At 43.0% G+C, this 24,477-nt stretch overlaps 1 protein-coding gene across 3 annotated transcripts in view; it reads left to right on the top strand.

Annotated features, from left to right (window-relative positions):
• Positions 1-24,477, top strand: part of LOC139416834 (beta-1,4 N-acetylgalactosaminyltransferase 1-like) — a 92,380-nt gene that overhangs the window by 35,201 nt on the left and 32,702 nt on the right. Inside the window, exons 11-13 of one of the 3 annotated variants that reach the window (XR_011635133.1) lie at positions 4-889; positions 1,067-1,106; positions 18,261-18,376. The exons of 1 other annotated variant lie outside the window; for it this stretch is intronic. Coding sequence is in view for 1 of the 2 variants with exons in the window: in XM_071165934.1 (XP_071022035.1) it covers positions 4-35 (32 nt within the window). In the remaining variant the exon portion in view is untranslated. Of the gene's footprint in view, positions 1-3; positions 1,018-1,066; positions 1,107-18,260; positions 18,377-24,477 lie in introns of those variants that run through there. One more of the 3 variants, XM_071165934.1, reaches the window with a different exon arrangement.

The following is a 24,477-nucleotide window of genomic DNA, read 5'->3' as shown; positions in this document are numbered from 1 at the left end:
TAGTCCTCCAGGTTTTTGACGCTTGCCTGCCTTGACTCTGAACCCGCCTGTCTGACCATACTGCCTGCCCTGACCTTGAGCCTGCCCGCCACTCTGTACCTCCCGGACTCTGACCTTATGATCTTTTGCCTGTCCACGACCATTCTCCGAGCCTGCCCCTTGGATTATAATAAATATCTGAGACTCAAACCATCTGCCTCCCGTGTCTGCATCTGGGTCTCGTCCTGTGTCCTTAATGTACGAACTTGCCATGACAGACCCAGCAAACTTGGACCAGCTCCGCCACGCTGTCTCCCTGCAGGGAGCCGGCATGAGGAGCTACTGCTGGACCTTTTGGAAGGGCTTCGTTCCCTGACGGAATGCCACGACCAAAGGCTATTATGGAACAAATCAGTGAGTTAGCTCATAGGCAGCCCTCCACCTCAGACCTCCCAACCACCCAGTAATCTGTCTACTATCCTGGGCTACAGCAGTTTGGGAGCAACAATCCGCTATTTGTCATGATCTGGAAGACCTCATGGCAGAGGTGAGGAAGGTATTCGGTTCTCCGGTATCCGGGAGAGAGGCGGCCCGAAAACTACTGGAATTACTCCAAGACTCCCGTAGCGTGGCAGACTATCGCACGTTGGCCGCCGAGAGTGCCTGGAATCCGGATTCCCTATTCGATACCTTCCTTCACGGATGATCAGAGGTGATAAAAGACGAGCTGCTCTGGAGTTACCGGTGGACCTCGATGCCCTCACCATTAGGATTGATGGACGTCTACGGGAACGCAGGAGTGAGACGAGGTCTGGCCTAGGTCACTCGCTCACCTCTGAAGGAATCCGGAAGTCCCCAAACGCTGTTTTTCCGAGGCCACCCGAGCTCCCTCGAGAATCATCGACAACAGGTGAGTCGGATACACCGGAACCTATGCAACTGGGAGGAGCTAGATTACCAGTAAGTTACGGAAGATAATGTTGAAAGAGTTGCAGCTGTCTTTTCTTATGTACAGTATGTGATCGAGCCCAGATACAGTGGGTAGTCTCACCACAGAGTTGACAGCTTCTCTCTCCCTCTTCTCCAGGGTCTCGCTGGCCTTCTCTCGACTGGAGATCCTCTCCCAGGTGAGACCCGGCATAAGACTCACGTCCTCTCGGAAGAAGCTGCGGTTACCGTAGTATATGGGCCCATTGTACATCAGGATCTTTAAACCAGGCACCTCGCAGCAATAAGGAGGGAGAGAGAGAGAGACGCAGTAGTTAGGTTAACAGGTCACTAGGGAGAGGGGAAAGATTATAATGACACTGGGCGAGACCCAGATGCAGACACAGGAGGCAGATGGTTCGAGTCTGATATTTATTAAACAATAAGGAGCAGGCAAGAGGCAGGTTGAGGACAGGCAACTGTTCATAAACCAGGTCAGAGTCCAAACGGTACAGGGCGGCAGGCAGGCTCGAGGTCAGGGCAGGCTGAATGGTCAGGCAGGCGGGCTTAGTGTCAGGGCAGACAAGAGGTCAGAACCGGGAGGACTAGAAATAAGAGACTAGGAAAACAGGAGCTTGGTAAAAAACACGCTGGTAAGCTTGACAAGACAAACTGGCAACAGACAGACCACAGGAAAAAATACACTGGGAATATTGAGGAAGATGGGTGACACCTGGAGGGGGGGTGGAGACAATCACAAGGACAGGTGAAACAGATCAGGGTGTGACAGAGATACAGTAGTCAGGTTAACAGGACACTAAGGAGAGAGCGAGTCAGGTTAAAACAGGGCACCCATCCCAAACCTCACTTGTAAGGTGTTTCTTTTTTTTAAAGGGGAGGGTGGATGGAACAAGTCACTGCATAAAAAAGCACAACACTTTAATAACTTAGCAGACGCTCTTATCCAGATTGGCTTACAATAAGCTCATTCAACTGAAGTTAGTTAGCAGGTGTGTGTTCAAAGGGACAAGGTGACAAATCAACATTGATCACTGTCTAGCACTATGGTACTGCATCAAGAATTCCTGGAATTACTGCATTGTGATTAATATTACAGACAGAAAGGTCTCTTCAATGTGTACAGAAGTCCACTCACCTTGTGGTTCTCTAAAGGTCTGTAGATCTGTGTTGCTCACCCTGTCCAGCACTGAGGAAAACAATATTATTGTGCGAATGTTTACATATATTGTAAGTCTACCAACTTTATGTTTACAATATTGTGAGCTTACTTGGTTATAACCAGTCATATACTGTCTATCTATCTGTCTATCTATCTATCTATCACTCTGGTTATAACAATTCTACCTCTCCCTTTGGTGAGTGTAATAAGCAAGGCAGCCGACCCCCAGCAACAACTGATGATGTGGACGTCGATTAAGGTAGCCCCCCGCACCCATCTTATTCAGAGGGGTTGGGTTAAATGCGGAAGACACACGCTGTGTCAGATTTCTTTTTAAACGGCGCTCAGAGAAATAATCAAATTAGCCGCCATGTTGGAGTCAACAGAAACCAGAAATCACATTGTAAATATTCCCTTACCTTTGATGATCTTCATCAGAATGCACTCACAGGAATCGCAGTTCCACAATAAATGCTTGATTTGTTCGATAATGTCCGTTATTTATGTTCAAGTAGCTACTTTTGTTAGCGTGTTAGGTACACATATCCAAACGCTCGTGCATTACTTCGGACAAAAACTTCAAAAAGTTATAATACAGGTCGAAGAAACATTTCAAACTAAGTATAGAATCAATCATTAGGATGTTTTTATCATAAATCTTCAATAAAGTTCCAACCGGAGAAATCCTTTGTGTCTAGAGGAGCAATGGAACGCAGGGCGATATCATGAGGAATGCTCATGACCAGGAAATGGCTCTCTGCCAGTAACCTGACTCATTCAGCTCTTATTCAGTCCCACAACACAGTAGAAGCCTCATTCAAGTTTCTGAAGACGGTTGACATCTAATGGAAGCCCTAGGAAGTGCAACTTCATTCATATCCCACTGTGAATTCAATAGGGCCTGGGTTGAAAATCTACCAACCTCAAACACTTCCTATTTGGATTTATTCTCGGGTTTTTGCCTGCCATATGAGTTCTGGTATACCCACAGACATCATTCAAACAGTTTCAGAAACTTCAGATGATTTTCTATCCAATAGTAATAATAATATGCATATATTAGCAACTGAGACTGAGGAGCAGGCCGTTTACTCTGGGCACCTCTGGGCACCTTTCATCCAAGCTACTAAATACTGCCCCTGCAGCCATAAGAAGGTTAACCTACTAAGTTCATATCATATCCTACGGGACCAACAGGCATATGAGAGCTACTAATTCATCCCTATGAGAGGTAGTAATTAACACTGCTCTGCTCTAGAAGCCTCCATCCTGGCACACAGCAGCATCTAGGGCGTTGCGTCACGTTATTGAAAAGCATAATCAATTGGATTATAGTGTTGCTGATTATAATTTTTGCTAATGAATGTACAAATCGAATTAATATAGATGTAATAAAAATAGCTAGATGTACAGTGCATTCAGAAAGTATTCAGACCATTTGACTTTAAAGCCATATTCTAAAATTGAAATCCTTTTTTCCCCCCTCATCATTCTACACACAATACCCCATAATGACAAAGCAAATATAGGTTTATAGAAATTAAGCAAATGTATTTTAAAAAGCAACAACTGAAAACACACTGACATAAGTATTCAGACCCTTTACTCAGTACTTTGTTGAAGCACCTTTAGCAGCGATTACAGCCTCGAGTCTTCTTGGGTATGACGCTACAAGCTTGGCACACCTGTATTTGGGGAGTTTCTCCAATTCTTCTCTGCAGATCCTCTCAACCTCTGTCAGGTTGGATGTGGAGTGTCGCTGCACAGCTATTTTCAGGTCTCTCCAGTGATGTTCGATTGAGTTCAAGTCCGGGCTCTGGCTGGGCCTCAAGGACATTCAGAGACTTGTCCCGAAGCCACTCCTGCGTTGTCTTGGCTGTGTGCTTAGGGTCGTTGTCCTTTTGGAAGGTGAACCTTCGCCCTACTCAGGTCCTGAGCGCTCTGGAGCAGGTTTTTAATCAAGGATCTCTCTGTACTTTGCTCTGTTCATATTTCCCTCAATCCTGAGTAGTCTCCCAGTCCCTGCCGCTGGAAAAACATTCCCACAGCATGATGCTGCCACCACCATGCTTCACCATAGGGATGGTGCCAGGTTTCCTTCTGACATGGAACTTGGCATTCAGGCCAAATAGTTCAATCTTGCTTTCATCAGACCAGAGAATCTTGTTTCTTCCAGATGGACAACCATCTCTGCAGCACTCCACCAATCAAGGCCTTTATGGTAGAGTGGCCAGACGGAAGCCACTCCTCAGTAAAAGGCACATGAAAGCCTCCTTGGAGTTTGCCAAAAGACAACTAATGACTCTCAGACCATAAGAAACAAGATTCTCTGGTCTGATGAAACCAAGATGGAACTCTTTGGTCTGAATGCCAAGAGTCACATCTGGAGTAAACCTGGCACCATCCCTAAGGTGAACCATGAGATGGCAGCATCATACTGTGGGGATCATCTCCTAGAGATTAACATAATTTGGTGCAAAAAGTGCAAATCAATCCCAAAACTTTTTGTGAATAAATAAAACGAAAACAAAAAAACTAAGATGAGTAACTTTGGCTTTAGCTCAGGTGGCTAACACAGTCTTATGGGTTCAAAGCCAGTCTCACAAAGCCACCCTGTGTGTTTTATCCATATACATTTTTCAGGCTCCAGTCCTGGATTAACCATATCAGTGTATATTACCAGTGGAGACATGTCTTCCTGTGCCAAACAGCATGTAGAGGACAACAGGAAAGAAGAAGGTGTAGAGGCCGTAGATAGGCACCATTGACATCAGTTAGGCAAAGGGGCTACAGGTTGCCATCACATAGGCTTATACCTGCAGCTACATTTGTAATTGTTGACATTTTCAGATAAAATGGCTTTGATATTGTTGCAAGTAATTCTGCCAATTTTACTACTGGTTTACTACTACTGCTTTCAATGCTGCTATTTTCTTGACCCCATTATCTGAAAAGCCTAGGGGTGTTACATCCATCAAGATGAATTGTTTGCTGTCAAGCTCAGCTGAGAATACATTGTTCATTATGTGTGTGTGAATGGCATATTCACAGAGGGTAAAATATATATTCAAGCTCAACAATTATCTGTAGTGGACAAAAAGTCCATATTTAAAGGTCATCAAAAAGAAAGGAGGACCAAGGCACTCTTCCTATAATTAATTAAAATGTCTTTATTTGTTATGGCATGTTCAATGGGAACAAAGTTTAAAAACGCATGGCCTTCGTCGGGGTGTACAAAGAAATGATAGTACAATGTCCTCTTTTGAACAGCTTTTTCCAATCAGCCCTGATAAATGGGAGGCTATTCTCAACAAGTGTTCTTTTGACCTAATGCTACTTTTAAATAGAGCACAAGTAGTCCAAACAGAAATGTAAGAATTAAAAAGGAAAATCACAGAACACAGTGATAATTCTAACAAAGTACAATGTGATGAGATCTTGAAAGAGAAAGTAGACACATTCACTGACATTGAAGCCAGACAAGCTAAGAACATTTAGAAGAGATGAAGTAGACTATAGAGATGGCAAGGTCTTTGCCTTAAGAAAACCAACCTGCAAGAGTTCAGAATCACATCCGCAGAGGAGGAAGCCTAGATCTGTCTCTTTCAACTTTACAAGCAGTGACGATGAGGGTCACCCTAAAGCGTCAGAGGCCGGCTACTCCCAAGATTTTGTAGATCAGGAAGAGGAGCCACGCAGGTTCCCCAACAAGAGAGGGAGATGATGCAGAAGAGGCCAACGCGGAGGGGGAGGAAGAAATCAAGACTATCTAACCACACGGAGCAGGACCAGAACAAGGCTGTGATCAACATTTCTGGAGAACCCCTTTCTGATGATTGTGTAAGGGACTGTCCTTTGCCCCCACATACTCAACTAATGAGTTCAATACAAAGATTGACCTATTTAGTTTCTACAGGAATCTACATCTGAAGTCCTGGTGCAAGCAAAACATCTCTCCAACTACAGACGCCAGTGTCTCAGGTCAGGTAGTTTCTGTGCCCTCTAAAACACCTTTTAAGCCCAAGTCCACCTTTTGTCCCATCGTCCAGAATGCCACACTAAATACATTTGCCTAGAAGGTGAATTTTGTGGTGGAGAATCTGTTTAAGTGTAAATTGACTCTAACCAAACACGACGTAACCTTTCTAAGAGAAGGATGCAGTTGAATCATTGTACAAAAATGGAGGGATTGTGGTTTAAAAAAAAGCAGACAGGTGGCGCTACAGTAGTGTGGAGTAAAGACAAATATGTGACAGAAGCCTACCGTCAATTAGACAATGAGGAATTCTACCAATCTCTTACCTTCAACCCCACAGAGGACCTAAAAACAGAATTGAAAGGGATCCTCACTGTAGCTTAAGGAGAATGGTTACATTTCAGACAATGATTTCAAATGTATTTTCAATGACAGTCTGGCTTCTTTTTTATATGTTTTCAAAAGTCCACAAGAATCTTGAAAACCCCCAGGCAGACCAGTCATTAGCAGACAGACCAGTCATTAGTGGTAAGACCAGTCATTAGCAGACAGACCAGTCATTAGTGGTAAGACCAGTCATTAGTGGTAAGACCAGTCATTAGTGGTAAGACCAGTCATTAGTGGTAAGACCAGTCATTAGCGGTAAGACCAGTCATTAGTGGTAATGAAAGAACCCATCTCTCAGTACATTGATTACTTTATTAAGCCTTTTCGGCTGTCACTCCCAGCCTATCTTCAAGAAACTACTGTATGTGCCACGATGCCGCACGCTCGCAGCCGGTTTGGGTTCCATGTTCTATTTTAGCCCTTGGCGTCGCAGACGCTCGTTGCCGTGCGCGAGCAGTGTGGGTGCAATAATTGAATAACATGGATTTCTACATTTATTTTGCGACACTCGCGCAGTCAGCAAGACTGAGATGCCTCCCACATAATTCATTGTCTCCCTGACTGAATGGACTCTTAATAATGACATCTTTGTCTTTCAGGACTGCTATATTGATGATGTTTGCCTGTTCTGGTCTGTCTCAGAAGATGAACTTATTTCTTTCCACCAATACCTTAACAGCATTAACCCTAACATCAAACTAACTATTGAGTACAGCAAGGATGAAAATATTTTTGGGGACCTTGACATCAGTAAAAATGACAAACGTATTTTGCACACATCAATCTTTAGGAAGCCTACAGATGGGAACACCATTCTGAGGGCAGACAGCTTTCACCCCAGAAGGCTAAAAGAGAACATTCCATATGGCCAATTCCAAAGAGTCCGCAGAATTTGCATTCAGGAAACAGACTACAGTGTCAAATCTGCTGAATTGGAGAATTGCTTCTTGAATAGGGGCCACATCGCTCTGGTCCTGAAAGATGCAGGTATAAGGGCTGGATTACTTGACAGAGAGAACTTGTTGCGAAGGGGAGAGCCTCGTGATACATCAGAGAGCGCACTTTGTTACAAAATACAGCACTGAAGCAGAGAACATTAAAATAATCATTTAAAAGAATTGGGGAATCATCCAAAGTGATACGCTACTACTCCAAGTCGTCCCAGAGCCACCAGTCATAAGCTCAATTAGAAAAGGGGACCGTCTTAAACAGCTAAACCAAAGGGAAAGTTTTGGGATTTACAAAAAATAGGCCACTAAGTAGCCAGGTTTAAATGAAGATATGGATTTACAAACTACAGGCCACTAAATACCCTAGTTTAAATGAAGATATGGATTTCTCACCCTTCCTGTAGGGCCATGATGGGACCATTTGTTGTCGTCTAGTGGACATTTTGCTCTATTGCCCTCAGCTATGTTTAGACTGTTGTTGTTCATGTTTTGCTGTGTTCTAGTGTACTATGGAATATATTGCTCTGCTATTCTTGGCACTTTGCCCAGTCATATTTAAGGTTAGATCTACCTTTCTAGGTGTTCTGACACTTCTAGCTTTGTTTTCAATTTCTTGATAACATATCTACAGTATTTCACTTTTTAATGTGTACAGTAGGTGTTGTCCAACGAATTATGTAACCACTCCCTCTTCAAATCAGGGCTGATTGGAAAAAGCTGTTCAAAAGAGAACATTGTATTATTATTTCTTTGTATACCCTGACGAAGGCCATGCAGCTGAAACGAGTCAGAGTTTTTAAACTTTGTTTTCATTGAACATGCCATACAAATAAAGGCATTTTAATTAATGATATGAAGAGTGCCTTGGTCCTCCTTTCTTTCTGATGATGACCAATTCACCCCTTTTACCAGAGAGCACCTTCTGTCTACCAAAATCTACTATTGTGTACCTTAGCAGCTTCTGTCTACCAAAATCTACTATTGTGTACCTTAGCAGCTTCTGTCTACCAAAATCTACTATTGTGTACCTTAGCAGCTTCTGTCTACCAAAATCTACTATTGTGTACCTTAGCAGCTTCTGTCAACCAAAATCTACTATTGTGTACCTTAGCAGCTTCTGTCAACCAAAATCTACTATTGTGTACCTTAGCAGCTTCTGTCAACCAAAATCTACTATTGTGTACCTTAGCAGCTTCTGTCAACCAAAATCTACTATTGTGTACCTTAGCAGCTTCTGTCTACCAAAATCTACTATTGTGTACCTTAGCAGCTTCTGTCAACCAAAATCTACTATTGTGTACCTTAGCAGCTTCTGTCAACCAAAATCTACTATTGTGTACCTTAGCAGCTTCTGTCTACCAAAATCTACTATTGTGTACCTTAGCAGCTTCTGTCAACCAAAATCTACTATTGTGTACCTTAGCAGCTTCTGTCTACCAAAATCTACTATTGTGTACCTTAGCAGCTTCTGTCTACCAAAATCTACTATTGTGTACCTTAGCAGCTTCTGTCAACCAAAATCTACTATTGTGTACCTTAGCAGCTTCTGTCAACCAAAATCTACTATTGTGTACCTTAGCAGCTTCTGTCAGCCAAAATCTACTATTGTGTACCTTAGCAGCTTCTGTCAACCAAAATCTACTATTGTGTACCTTAGCAGCTTCTGTCAACCAAAATCTACTATTGTGTACCTTAGCAGCTTCTGTCTACCAAAATCTACTATTGTGTACCTTAGCAGCTTCTGTCAACCAAAATCTACTATTGTGTACCTTAGCAGCTTCTGTCAACCAAAATCTACTATTGTGTACCTTAGCAGCTTCTGTCAACCAAAATCGACTATTGTGTACCTTAGCAGCTTCTGTCAACCAAAATCTACTATTGTGTACCTTAGCAGCTTCTGTCTACCAAAATCTACTATTGTGTACCTTAGCAGCTTCTGTCAACCAAAATCTACTATTGTGTACCTTAGCAGCTTCTGTCAACCAAAATCTACTATTGTGTACCTTAGCAGCTTCTGTCTACCAAAATCTACTATTGTGTACCTTAGCAGCTTCTGTCAACCAAAATCTACTATTGTGTACCTTAGCAGCTTCTGTCTACCAAAATCTACTATTGTGTACCTTAGCAGCTTCTGCCTACCAAAATCTACTATTGTGTACCTTAGCAGCTTCTGTCAACCAAAATCTACTATTGTGTACCTTAGCAGCTTCTGTCAACCAAAATCTACTATTGTGTACCTTAGCAGCTTCTGTCAGCCAAAATCTACTATTGTGTACCTTAGCAGCTTCTGTCAACCAAAATCTACTATTGTGTACCTTAGCAGCTTCTGTCAACCAAAATCTACTATTGTGTACCTTAGCAGCTTCTGTCAACCAAAATCTACTATTGTGTACCTTAGAAGCGCTTCCCTTCCTCCTCTTTTCTTCCATCTTTAAAGGTCTTTATTTTGTTAACGTTACCAAAGCAATTTGACAATTATCTTCTTCAGCTCAATCAATTACATGATTGGTTAGTAGGCTACATGTGAGAAATAAAATGTCCTCACCATAGCCACGGGAAGTAGGGGTGCTGAAGGTGCTACAGCAACCCCAGAAAAAAATCCCACCATATTATAGGCTACTCTATTCAATACGGAGCGGGGGCCTGTAAAATCCCACCATATTATAGGCTACTCTATTCAGTATGGAGCGGGGCCCTGTAAAATCCCACCATATTATAGGCTACTCTATTCAATACGGAGCGGGGGCCTGTAAAATCCCACCATATTATAGGCTACTCTATTCAATACGGAGCGGGGGCCTGTAAAATCCCACCATATTATAGGCTACTCTATTCAGTATGGAGCGGGGGCCTGTAAAATCCCATCATATTATAGGCTACTCTATTCAATACTGAGAGGGAGGCCTGTAAAATCCCACCATATTATAGGCTACTCTATTCAATACGGAGCGGGGGCCTGTAAAATCCCACAATATTATAGGCTACTCTATTCAATACAGAGCGGGGGCCTGTAAAATCCCACCATATTATAGGCTACTCTATTCAATACTGAGAGGGAGGCCTGTAAAATCCCACCATATTGTATAGGCCACTGTCACGCCCTGACCTTAGAGATCCTTGTTATTCTCTATGTTTGGTTAGGTCAGGGTGTGATTTGGGTGGGCATTCTATGTTCTCTATTTCTTTGTGTTTGGCCGAGTGTGGTTCCAAATCAGAGGCAGCTGTCTTTCATTGTCTTTGATTGGGTTTCATACTTAGGCAGCCCTTTTTCCCTCCTTCAGTGTGGGATCTTGTCTGTTTTCACCCTTGAGTTGTGGGTGATTATGTTTTCTGTCTTTGTGTATGTCACCAGACAGGACTGTTTCGTTTCGTGTCATTCGCTTTGTTATTTTTGTTTTAGTGTTCTGTGTTTAATAAATTCATCATAAACACATACCACGCTGCGCATTGATCCTCCGATCCGTGCTACTCCTCCTCAGTAGAGGAGGCAGACGAACGTTACACAGTCAAAGGTTTGGACACCTACTCATTCAAGGGTTTTTCTGTCATTTTTCTATTTTCTACATTGTTGAATAATAGTGAAGACCTCAAAACTATGAAATAACAGATTTGAAATCATGTACAGTAGTAACCAAAAAAAAGTTTAATCAAAAATATATAGCAACACTTTGCTTGATGACAGCTGAGCACTTGTTGGCTATTTTTCCTTCACTCTGCGGTCCAACTCATCCCAAACATTCTCAATTTTGAACACTGTGTTAACAAACCTCCAGACTAGCTTCAATGCCATAAAACACTTCTTCCGTGGCCTCCAACTGCTCTTAAATGCTAGTAAAACTAAATGCATGATCTTCAACCGATCGCTGCCCGCACCCTTCAGCCCGTCTAGCAACTGTACTCTGGACGGTTCTGACTTAGAATATGTGGACAACTAAATACCTAGGTGTCTGGCTAGACTGTAAACTCTCCTTCCAGACTCACATTATCTCCAATCCAAAATTAAAACTAGAATTGGCTTACTATTTCACAACGAAGCCTCCTTCACTCATGCTGCCAGACATACACTCGTAAAACTGACTATCCTACCGATACTTGACTTCGGCGATGTCATTTACAAAATAGCCTCCAACACTCTACTCAGCAAATTGGATGTAGTCTATCACAGTGCCATCTGTTTTGTCACTAAAGCCCCAATATACTACCCACCACTGCGACCTGTATGCTCTCATTGCCTGGCCCTCGCTACACATCCGCCTCCAAACCCACTGGCTCCAGGTCATCTATAAGTCTTTGCTAGGTAAAGCCCCGCCTTATCTCAGCTCACTGGTCACCTTAGCAACTCCCACCCGTAGCATGCGCTCCAGCAGGTATATTTCACTGGTCATCCCCAAAGCCAACACCTCCTTTGGCTGCCTTTCCTTCCAGTTCTCTGCTGCCAATGACTGGAATGAATTGCAAAAGTCAATGAAGCTGGAGACTAGATATCCCTCTAGTGGTGTGGGGGCTGTGCTTTGGCAAAGTGGGTGGGTTTATGTCCTGCCTGTTTGGCCCTGTCTAGGGGTATTATCAGATGGGGCCACAGAGCCCTAGGACCATGCCTCAGAATTACCTGGCCTGATGACTCCTTGCTGTCCCGTGTCCACTTGGCCGTGCTGCTGCTCCAGTTTCAATTGTTCTGCCTGCGGCTATGGAACCCTGACCTGTTCACAGGACGTGCTACCTGTCCCAGACCTGCTGTTTTCAACTCTCTAGGGACAGCAGGAGCTGTAGAGATACTCTTAATGATCGGCTATGAAAAGCCAACTGACATTTACTCCTGAGGTGCTGACTTGCTGTACCCTCGACAACTACTGTGATTATTATTATTTTATCATGCTGGTCATTTATGAAAATTTGAACATCTTGGCCATGTTCTGTTATAATCTCCACCCGGCACAGCCAGAAGAGGACGGGCCACCATTCATAGCCTGGTTCCTCTCTAGGTTTCTTCCTAGGTTTTGGCCTTTCTAGGGAGTTTTTCCTAGCCACCGTGCTTCTACACCTGCATTGCTTGCTGTTTGTAGTTTTAGGCTGCGTTTCTGTACAGCACTTTGAGATATCAACTGAAGGTCAATATAAATTGATTTGATTTAATTTGACTTATATCTCCCTCACTAACTATAAGCATCAGCTGTCAGAGCAGCTTACCGATCACTGCACCTATACACAGCCCATCTGTAAATAGCCCACCCAACTACCTCATCCCCATATTGTTATTGTTTTTGCTCTTTTGCACCCCAGTATCTCTACTTGCACATCATCTTCTGCACATCTATCACTCCAGTGTTAATGCTAAAATTGTATTATTTTTCCACTATGGCCTATTTATTTCCTTTACTTCCCTAATCTTACAACATTTACACACACTTTATATAGATTTTTCTATTGTGTTATTAACTGTACGTTTGTTTATCCCATGTGTGACTCTGTGTGGTTGTTTTTGTCGCACTGCTTTGCTTTATATTGGCCAGGTCGCAGTTGTAAATGAGAACTTGTTCTCAACTGGCCTATCTATGGCTGCAATCCCGTTAACGGGTGTGATATGACAAAAACCAGTGAAAGTACAGGGCGCCATATTCAAAAAAACAGAAATCTCATAATTAAAATTCCTCAAACATACATGTATCTTATACCGTTTTCAAGGTAGTCTTGTTGTTAATCCCACCACAGTGTCTGATTTTGAATAGGATTCGCGGCAAAAGCACCACAAACGATTATGTTAGGTCACCAACAACTCACTAAAATACACATACCAGCCATAGAGAGAGAGAAAAAAGCACAAATAGAGATAAAATGAATCACTAACCTTTGATAATCTTCATCAGATGACATTCATAGGACTTCATGTTACACAATACATGCATGTTTTGTTTGATAAAGTTCATATTTATATCAGAAAATCTGAGTTTACATTGGCGCGTTACATTCACTAGTTCCAAAAACATCCAGTGATTTTGCATAGCCACAATGATTCAACAGAAATACTCATCATAAATGTAGATGATAATACAGGTTATACACATGGAATTATAGATATACCTCTCCTTAATGCAACCGCTGTGTCAGATTCCAAAAAACAGAAAAAGAAACCCATGCAATAATCTGACACGGCGCTCAGAAGTAAAAATCACCACAGCCTCAACATAAACAAGAAATGACATGATAAATATTCCCTTACCTTTGATGATCTACATCAGAAAGCAGTCCAGGAATCCCAGGTCCACAATAAATGTTTGTTTTGTTAGATAATATCTGTTATTTATGTCCAAATACCTTCTTTTGTTAGCGCGTTTGGTATGCATATCGGACAAAAACTTCAAAATGTTATATTACAGGTCGAAGAAACATTTCAAACTAAGTACAGAATCAATCATTAGGATGTTTTTAACATATAGCTTCGATAAAGTTCCAACCGGAGTATTCCTTCTGGTCTTCATGGGCAATGGAACGCAAGTGGGTACCATGATCAAAAAATGGCTGCTTGATGGACACCTGATACATTCTGCTCTCATTCACTCCCACAACACCATGGACGTCTCATTACAATTTCTATTATTGGTTGACATCTAGTGGAATCCCTAGGCAGTGCAACATCATTAATATCTCAAGGGGATTTCATTGGTGACTCTGGTGAATACATACAAAGCTCAGATTTCTCACTTCCTGTTTTGATTTCAACTCAGGATTTTGCCTGCCATATGAGTTCTGTTATACTCACAGACATCATTCAAATAGTTTTAAAAACTTTAGAGTGTTTTCTATCCAATACTAATAATAATATGCATATATTAACAACTGGGACAGAGGAGCAGGCCGTTTACTCTGGGCACCTTTCATCCAAGCTACTCAATACTGCCCCTGCAGCCATAAGAAGTTAATGGGGAGAACCGGTTGAAAGTTTCTGTCGGCTGAATGAGCGACACCGGTTGATCATTCCTACAGCATTTCCTTCCAGAAGCCATGAGAAAGTTGTCCGGCTGCGGGGACCGTGCGAGGGGATTTATACTACTATCTGTACTTACTGGTGGCACAGACACTGTTTCATCCTTTCCTACACTTAAATTACCCTTGCCTAACGATTGCGTCTGAAGCTGAGCTGGCAGCACAGTTATCCTCGCCGTAAGGTGATCGTTCTCCTGTATATTATGAGTACAGCGACTGCAGTTAGAAGGCATCATGTTAATGTTACTACTTAGCTTCAGCTGGTGGAGGTCCTGACGATCCTCTTCCAGATAAAGTTCCATGTCCGTTCCTTATTAAATGTTTGACACCCCGTAACAGCTTCGTCTCTCCAGTGTCATTCCATGTGACAGAATGCAGAAGCCTTCACACAAAGCATCGGAGAGTACTGACGTTCCGGTTGGTATGGTGGCATCGGCTCTGGGTCGCTACCGATGGAACCAGGGGTGCCTAGCCAGCTCGTCGGGCTTCCACGCCTTAGTTGGATTGAGAGGTTTCCTTGCCCCGGTTGGCTCGGATGGTGCCCATCCCACGTTGTTCACCCAGCTGGTCCAGGAGTTTGTTTTGTTGGTGACGTCGGGGTGGATTCCGCTGCAGCGGGAACCAAAGGTGCTATAAGCCAGCCCGTTGGGCTTTCACACCCTGACTGACTCGAAAGGTTTCCTTGCCTCGGTTGGCTCGGCTGCTTCCGATCCCACATCACACTCCATCGGATCTTGGGGCTCCCTCTCTGCAGCGGGATTGACAGGCGTCTTGCCTCAGCCGGATCGTTGGGCTTCCACGCCCCAACTGGCTTGCCCAGCGCCCATGTCTCGGCCGGTTCGCCCAGGTGGGACGCCGGGTGGCACCCCTATGGGGGGGGGGGGGGGGTACTTTCACGTCTGCTCCCACTCCCCCCCATCATGCACTACTATTGTCCATTACGCACACCTGCCTTCCCTCGTCACGCACATCAGTGATATTGGACTCACCTGGACTCACTGATCGCCTGTTTTTTACCTCCCCTATATTTGTCAGTTCCCCAGCTCTGTTCCCCGCTTCTGCAATGATTGTTTTTTGTCTTTGTTTTATTGTATGCTGACGCTGTTCCTGTCTCGTTCCATGTCTCTTCCTTATAAAATGTTTGACTCCCCATACCTGCTTCGTCTCTCCAGCGTCATTCCATGTGACTATAGCAGCTGGTCGTGCAGGTGTCTCCTTCCTATAGAATAGCAGCTGGCCGTGCAGGTGTCTCCTTCCTGTAGTATAGGAGCTGGTCGTGCAGGTGCCTCCTTCTATAGAATAGCAGCTGGCCGTGCAGGTGTCTCCTTCTATAGAATAGCAGCTGGTCGTGCAGGTGCCTCCTTCTATAGAATAGCAGCTGGCCTTGCAGGTGCCTCCTTCCTGTAGTATAGGAGCTGGTCGTCCAGGTGACTCCTTCCTGTAGTATAGGAGCTGGCCGTGCAGGTGCCTCCTTCTATAGAATAGCAGCTGGCCGTGCAGGTGCCTCCTTCTATAGAATAGCAGCTGGCCGTGCAGGTGCCTCCTTCTATAGAATAGCAGCTGGCCGTGCAGGTGCCTCCTTCCTATAAAATAGCAGCTGGTCGTGCAGGTGCCTCCTTCCTATAGAATAGCAGCTGGTCGTGCAGGTGCCTCCTTCCTATAGAATAGCAGCTGGTCGTGCAGCTACCTCCTTCCTATAGAATAGCAGCTGGTCGTGCAGGTGTCTCCTTCCTATAGAATAGCAGCTGGTCGTGCAGGTGTCTCCTTCCTGTAGTATAGGAGCTGGCCGTGCAGGTGCCTCCTTCTATAGAATAGCAGCTGGCCGTGCAGGTGTCTCCTTCTATAGAATAGCAGCTGGCCGTGCAGGTGCCTCCTTCCTATTGAATAGCAGCTGGTCATGCAGGTGTCTCCTCTGCTTCTGAGTTGGGGTTGTTAACACTGCCCTTTTTTCACAGGGCTTTCTGAGATTCTAGGACCATTTGAGCACCTGGATGTGTTCCTACAAGAGAGTCAACTGAGCTGTAGCAGTTGGAATGAGGAAAGAGAGCTCTATGTGCTCTAGCCACTTGGAAAGTTAGAAATGGCTGTACTGGGTTAATAACTATATGGATTGTTTCCGTAAGAACGGCCCATGTTCTGAATTCTGTCGCTGTACATTTCAAAAGTGCTAAACAAACAGTTATATTGACTACGTCCGTCCTAGCTCGCTTATTAATGTCTTAATGCCTCCTATCCACTTGTCGTCCCCTTATGCCATTGTTTGTACATCTCAATTGTCATTAGAAACCACATTTGTTTAAGCAAGTCAGCCATATCAGCTGTGTATTTTTAAAAGGCAGTAAGTGAGGCTGAATGAACTGTTTCGTGCCAGACAAGGCTCTGTTTTGTGCCAGGTGTAGCAGTGGTAAGATGATGGGACTGCTGTTGGGACAGCTTTATGTAGGCCCTAACAGTTTGTGGGCACCGTTTGTCATCGTTATAGTGTAATTTATGTATGGTTTAGTGTTGTGTTGTGTAGTGGCTTTGCTGGCATGCATCCCACTTTCTGCCCCACCAAGATTCACATGCTTAATTGCCACTGAGTAGTCATCCATTCAAACATGGAACTAACAGATAGATCATGGATCAATTCTGAATCAATACGCCATAAGAATAGAAAGGGACCCTCATGAAACAACCAGAGAACCCTTTTAACTCAAGCTGATTCATCCCCTACATTTTCCTCCTTCTTTTTTCAATATCAAGCAATGGCAAAAAGTTTAATTATTTTGCATCTTTGATCTACACACACAAGTGAGGGTTCATTTACATGTATTTTTCTCTCTCTCTCTCTCTTCCTCCTTTCTGTAAGACTGCCAACATCAAGATTTACCTTGGTGTGCAAATGTGCTGGAATAGGTTAAAAGAAAAGCGCGCCGCCTCTCTCAAAGGCAGCACAAGTGCAGATGTTATGAAGTTAATTAAAAATGTAGCTCTTCGTTTCTCCCTGTCCCAATGTAGGTTGCATCAAATGGACGAAAACAGAAGGAAAAATAACTTATGGGAGAAGTCCATAATAACACAGTATTTTTATATATACAGTAGATCATTTCAAGATGGGGAAAAATACATCTGTAGTGTAAAGCTGGCATGATACATAAGCTCCCCCACACTTCTGTAGACAAATATAATTCATTTTCACTCTGCCTTAGCTTTGTTTGTGTTAAATTTCAAAACATAATTTTTTCAATGCAGAATTTACTTACAAATCTGTAGTATATTGATCCATTCTGAACGTTATCATACATTTTTCTCCTTTTTATCAATATTACAATACTTTTTTTCTTCTTAGCCAGGTGAGTCCCATTTGAGGTAGGAATCTATTTTACAAGGAAACAGATGTGCTGTTAAGTCTCAGCCACATTCTGTCAGAGATCCATAAGAGCATAAGAGTATGAAACTGGTTGTGACAGTCCAGTTTGGGTTCAGATGGTCTGTAGGGGGCGGCAGATAGCCTAGTGGTTAGCTGACAAGGTAAAAATCTGTCGTTCTGCCCCTGAACAAGGTAGTTAACCCACTGTTCCTAGGCCATCATTATAAATAAGAATTTGTTCTTAACTGACTTGCCTAGTTAAATAAAGGTAAAATAATAGTTAAATAAATACAAAATTATTATGGCACACCTTTAACACATTTAGGTGACTCATTTCGAAGACAACAAAGATAAACACATTTAACTAAGATCCCCTCTCCTCTTCCTCCTCCCACCAATTAACCCAGCTTTATTTAATGCAGTAATATGTTTACTGAAATTGCATCAGTATGTTGATTGATGACACAAGCCTTGTGTTTCTCTTTACTGACTCTTCGATCTCCTCCCAAATAATGGTGCCATCCACAGAAAGGGTGTCCAGTCTCAAGATAGTGCCCACCCCTTCTCCTATGCTCCTCCTCCACAACCCCTCCTATCAAGATGGTGCCCACCCCTTCTCATATGCTCCTCCTCCTCAACCCCTCCTATCAAGATGGTGCCCACCCCTTCTCCTATGCTCCTCCTCCACAACCCCTCCTATCAAGATGGTGCCCACCCCTTCTCCTATGCTCCTCCTCCACAACCCCTCCTATCAAGCTGACGATTCCAGGGGGGGTTTATCATTTCTTGCTGCACAGGTGTTGCAGTTGCGCTTGACGTTTCAACACAATTCCCCTCTCTGCTGCCTACCGCTGCTCAACGCTAGCCTCTCTGTACCGCTGCTCAGCGCTAGCCTCTCTGTACCGCTGCTCAGCGCTAGCCTCTCTGTACCGCTGCTCAACGCTAGCCTCTATGTACTGCTGCTCAACGCTAGCCTCTCTGTACCGCTGCTCAACGCTAGCCTCTCTGTACCGCTGCTCAACGCTAGCCTCTCTGTACCGCTGCTCAGCGCTAGCCTCTCTGTACCGCTGCTCAACGTTAGCCTCTCTGTACCGCTGCTCAACGTTAGCCTCTCTGTACCGCTGCTCAGCGTTAGCCTCTCTGTACCGCTGCTCAGGGCTAGCCTCTCTGTACCGCTGCTCAGCGCTAGCCTCTCTGTACCGCTGCTCAACGCTAGCCTCTCTGTACCGCTGCTCAACGCTAGCCTCTCTGTACCGCTGCTCAACGCTAGCCTCTCTGTACCGCTGCTCAACGCTAGCCTCTCTGTACCGCTGCTCAACGCTAGCCTCTCTGTACCGCTGCTCAACGCTAGCCTCTCTGTACCGCTGCTCAACGCTAGCCTCTCTGTACCGCTGCTCAACGCTAGCCTCTCTGTACCGCTGCTCAACGCTAGCCTCTCTGTACCGCTGCTCAACGCTAGCCTCTCTGTACTGCTGCTCAACGCTAGCCTCTCTGTACTGCTGCTCAACGCTAGCCTCTCTGTACTGCTGCTCAGCGCTAGCCTCTCTGTACTGCTGCTACCCTCGGCGGGGAACTCTGACGAGCAATATGATCTGCATGCACCCGGCCTCTCACACGGTCCTGGATGAATAGCTCTTGACTTGTTACAATTTTTTTAGAAGCCTTGTAGAAGCCACACATTTTTGGGTACCAGTACCGAGTCGATGTGCAGGGGTACGAGGTAATTGAGATAGATAATACACTACATAGCCAAAAGTATGTGGACACCTGCTCGTCGAACATCTCATTCCAAAATCATGGGCATTAATTTGGAGTTGGTCTCCCCTTTGCTGCTAGAAAAGTCTCCACTCTTCTGGGAAGGCTTTCCACTAGATGTTGGAACATTGCTGCAGGGACTTGCATCCATTCAGTCACAAGAGCGCAAGTGATGTCGGGCACTGATATTGGGTGATTAGGCCTGGCTCGCAGTCGGCGTTCTAATTCATACAAAAGTTGTTCTATGGAGTTGAGGTCAGGGCTCTGTGCAGGCTAGTCAAGTTCTTCCACACTTATCTCGACAAACCATTTTTGTATGGACCTTGCTTTGTGCACAGGGGCATTGTCATGCTAAAAAAGGAAAGGGTCTTCCTAAAACTGTTGCCACAAGGTTGGAAGCACAGAATCATCTAGAATATCAGTTCTCTTATACTCACAGACACTATTTTGACAGTTTTGGAAACTTTAGAGGGTTTTCTATCCTAATCTGACAATTATATGCATATTCTAGATTCTGGGCCTGAGAAATAGACAGTTTCATTTGGGTACGTTTGTCATCCAAACATCAAAATACTGCCCCCTTCACTCAACAGGTTAAAATTGAACAAGTTGTTTACACTCATTATTGTGACAGGACTATTAAATCCAATTTGGGATTTATTGAGCATTTATTAATCAGTTATAATCAGTTTTATCATAATAGACTTTGTCTACTACCACTCACATTGTCTACTATCACTCACATTGTCTAATACCACTCACATTGTCTAATATCACTCACGTTGTCTAATACCACTCACATTGTCTAATACCACTCACATTGTCTAATACCACTCACATTGTCTAATACCACTCACATTGTCTAATACCACTCACATTGTCTAATGTCACTCACATTGTCTAATATCACTCACATTGTCTAATACCACTCACATTGTCTAATACCACTCACATTGTCTAATGTCACTCACATTGTCTAATACCACTCACATTGTCTAATACCACTCACATTGTCTAATACCACTCACATTGTCTAATACCACTCACATTGTCTAATATCACTCACATTGTCTAATATCACTCACATTGTCTAATACCACTCACATTGTCTAACATCACTCACATTGTCTAATACCACTCACATTGTCTAATACCACTCACATTGTCTAATACCACTCACATTGTCTAATACCACTCACATTGTCTAATACCACTCACATTGTCTAATATCACTCACATTGTCTAATATCACTCACATTGTCTAATATCACTCACATTGTCTAATCCCACTCACATTGTCTAACATCACTCACATTTGGGTCATTTTCTGTTCTTGTCCTATTACTTGTAAGATCAAAACCCTCCCAAACGGATCCATCCTTATACTCAGACTCCACCATATTCTTCAAACCCTCATCAGTAGCATTAATAATTCCTTTTACGGAAAGAGAAAAAAAAAATCCCCCAAAAGATTTTTATTTTCAAAGGTGTGCATTTGATCAGTAGTCATCAATTAAACTTACTGAGGTGCAAATTACGGCGCACAGATTAGATGAAAGAGTCTCTCTGTCATTTCTCAACCTGCCTCCTCAAAGCTGTGCTAGGTTCACCGTACACAAACACACCGCGGGTTGATCCCTGGCATGGCGGTGACAGGGGTGACACTTCTCTCTACATTACAGGGGCTGAGCTGTAGACTGTGTCTGAGGGGGCTAACAGACAGTGGCATCAGAGGTGTAGTGTGTGTAGGGCATACTTTTACAACTACATCTACTGCTCTTCAAGGGAGATACCCTGCTGCAGGTGTAGGAGTTGGAGACTCTGTCTTTGTGTTTAGGCTACGATTGTTCTTTGTGCAACTGATTTACATTGGACACATGCCACTGGCACCAATTCTCTACTCTTCAGTCCCCTGGCTGAACAATTTAACAAGATCCCAACAGACAACCCAGTCATAGGCAGTCCTGTGTAGAGTATTCCTCCATTCTCCCATTTCATCTTACTGTTCTTACTGTTTCATCTTCATTCATGTGGCCTCGTTGTAGACATGAGTATGCAGCAAGGATACTATCTGTAGCCCAGATACAGTTTGGGGACAGCCTAATATGAGAGAACAGTCAATCCCATAAGAGTACATTAGCTAAGATCAGACGCCATTGTCAATGCGACACATGCTCACGTCTTCTGCTGTCACTCTGACAACACTGTAAGATAAACTGCCAGGGGTCCAAGCTTCAGCACAATACAATGCCCACATTAGCTTGATGCCTGTGAAATCACATTGTCATGTGTTTGAACTAATTATTTACGTGTGTGTGTGTGTGTGTGTGTGTGTGTGTGTGTGTGTGTGTGTGTGTGTGTGTGTGTGTGTGTGTGTGTGTGTGTGTGTGTGTGTGTGTGTGTGTGTGTGAAGAGCTGCTTCTTGATTGATCAGTTCCATTGTTCCCTAGATGTTTCTATTATTCATATTATTATATTATTCTGTGGTATAATGTGACAATAGACAGCTATGGAATTGTGGGGAATTTGTCATTTTAGGGAGTTTACACCGCAAATCCTATGAATAAACAGTTGAGTTGTTTCACAGTAAATGAGTTATCATACATTTTAAATGTTCTATTGTTGAGATGACTTAACATAAAAGTATGCCTACGGTTCACAGTAATTAACATAAAAGTATGTCTACGGTTCACAGTAATTAATTTAAAAGTATGTCTACGGTTCACAGTAATTAATTTAAAAGTATGTCTACGGTTCACAGTAATTAACATAAAAGTATGTCTACGGTTCACAGTAATTAATTTAAAAGTATGTCTACGGTTCACAGTAATTAACATAAAAGTATGTCTACGGTTCACAGTAATTAATTTAAAAGTATGTCTACGGTTCACAGTAATTAACATAAAAGTATGTCTACGGTTCACAGTAATTAATTTAAAAGTATGTCTACGGTTCACAGTAATTAACATAAAAGTATGTCTACGGTTCACAGTAATTAATTTAAAAGTATGTCTACGGTTCACAGTAATTAACATAAAAGTATGTCTACGGTTCACAGTAATTAATTTAAAAGTATGTCTACGGTTCACAGTAATTAATTTAAAAGTATGTCTACGGTTCACAGTAATTAACATAAAAGTATGTCTACGGTTCACAGTAATTAACATAAAAGTATGTCTACGGTTCACAGTAATTAACATAAAAGTATGTCTACGGTTCACAGTAATTAATTTAAAAGTATGTCTACGGTTCACAGTAATTAATTTAAAAGTATGTCTACGGTTCACAGTAATTAATTTAAAAGTATGTCTACGGTTCACAGTAATTAACATAAAAGTATGTCTACGGTTCACAGTAATTAACATAAAAGTACGCCTACGGTTCACAGTAAGCCAATACTCCTAGGCCTTGTACAATAGCAGTAGGAACAATCAACATGTTCTTTCTAGCAATTTGAGATGTCACACATTTTTTTCTTCCATACAAAGTGATCATATCTTCTCCCTGAGTGAACCTATGTATAATGACATGAAAGTGATATTTAGGCAGCTTGGACCTTAATCGTATTTTCGATAGTTCCATGTTGTTAATGTGAAGAGAAAATGTGGTCAAAAATCACTAAATAACAGCTATAAAGCAAATCATTTGACTTTGTGCAAAATGACTTTGAAAGGAAAAGACATGATAACGATTCCTTCAATCCATCTCTCTTATAGTTTCTCCATGCAGCCCCCCATTCCACCTTTCCTAGATCTCTCTCTCTCTCTCTTTACTCCTTCTTTTTCGTATTTCGCTTCTGTGAGTACGGGTGCATGTCAAGCGATTGTTGAATTGAAATATTGATGTGGATTATCAAAGCCGTGCGTAGCACTCCTGTGTTTCCAGAACTAACCGTGAGACGCTTTGATCACACACTCCTGTGTTTCCAGAACTAACCGTGAGACGCTTTGATCACACACTCCTGTGTTTCCAGAACTAACCGTGAGACGCTTTGATCACACACTCCTGTGTTCTGACTTCTGAAGGTGTTAAGAGTGTCAGAAAAACAAAATGAAAAACAAACTTCAAGTGCTCCTGATATTGATAAAAATGTTCTTTGACAAGTGGAGATGTGTGCTGTCTGTCTGTCCAGGTGACTGGAGAAGCTGGGACAATTTAGTGATCTGAGGGCTTTTGATGTTTTCTTTAGCTGTAATGGGTGAAAAGTATGACAGTTTGATATACATTAATTCACACATTACAATATTACACTGCAGAAATTTACCCTGAGATAGTTTGTGTTCTGACCTATTTCATACATGTTATATCAATTACCAATCTATTCTCCCTTCAGTTTAAATTCTTTAAATGGCCTCAATGATATATTATGATAACTCTGAAGTCCTCGCTTTTTATATTCCGAAGGCCGGCTATCTGTCCTCAGCAACCATGAGTGTTTACAGTTGTAAGGCTATCACAACAGCTGAACACTGGGATGGCTCTCTCCCTGGAAATGAGGAAATTTTTTATAAGGAAGCCTGCTCGCTGTTTGTTCCAGGTCTATTTAAATGAGCTAACACAGGGAGGGAAGGGAAGCTGTAAGCAGAGCACCACCACATAAGCATTGTTTTCACAGTTCAAAGTGAGGAGAGAGTACTTTGCACATCAAAGCACCTCATCTGGGAAGGTGGGAGGGGAGGGAGGCAGTCCTACAGTGGGGGGAGGGGTAGGAGGGGAGATGGGGGGAGGAGGGGAAGAGAATGGACAGGAAATAGGAATCAGGTTAATTAACAACTAGTACTGTGTAACAAAGCCTAACGAGACACACAGCAGCAGCCTGGGTACCTCAGCCTCTCTCCGAGCCTTGAAGATGGGACAGCACTAATATTTGATGTCTTCCTTCTTGGAAGACTGTCTTTCATTTGTTTGTATTCTGTTCTTTTTTATTTAAATCATTCCTTATACTATTACATTTTTTAAAGCTGCACTGGGAATCTGTATCCAAAGATAG

The sequence above is a fragment of the Oncorhynchus clarkii genome, chromosome 9, assembly GCF_045791955.1.
Source record: "Oncorhynchus clarkii lewisi isolate Uvic-CL-2024 chromosome 9, UVic_Ocla_1.0, whole genome shotgun sequence".
Taxonomy (NCBI): domain Eukaryota; kingdom Metazoa; phylum Chordata; class Actinopteri; order Salmoniformes; family Salmonidae; genus Oncorhynchus; species Oncorhynchus clarkii.
The sequence above is the reverse complement of the archived record's forward strand: the minus strand, read 5'-3'. Positions and strand labels throughout refer to the sequence as shown.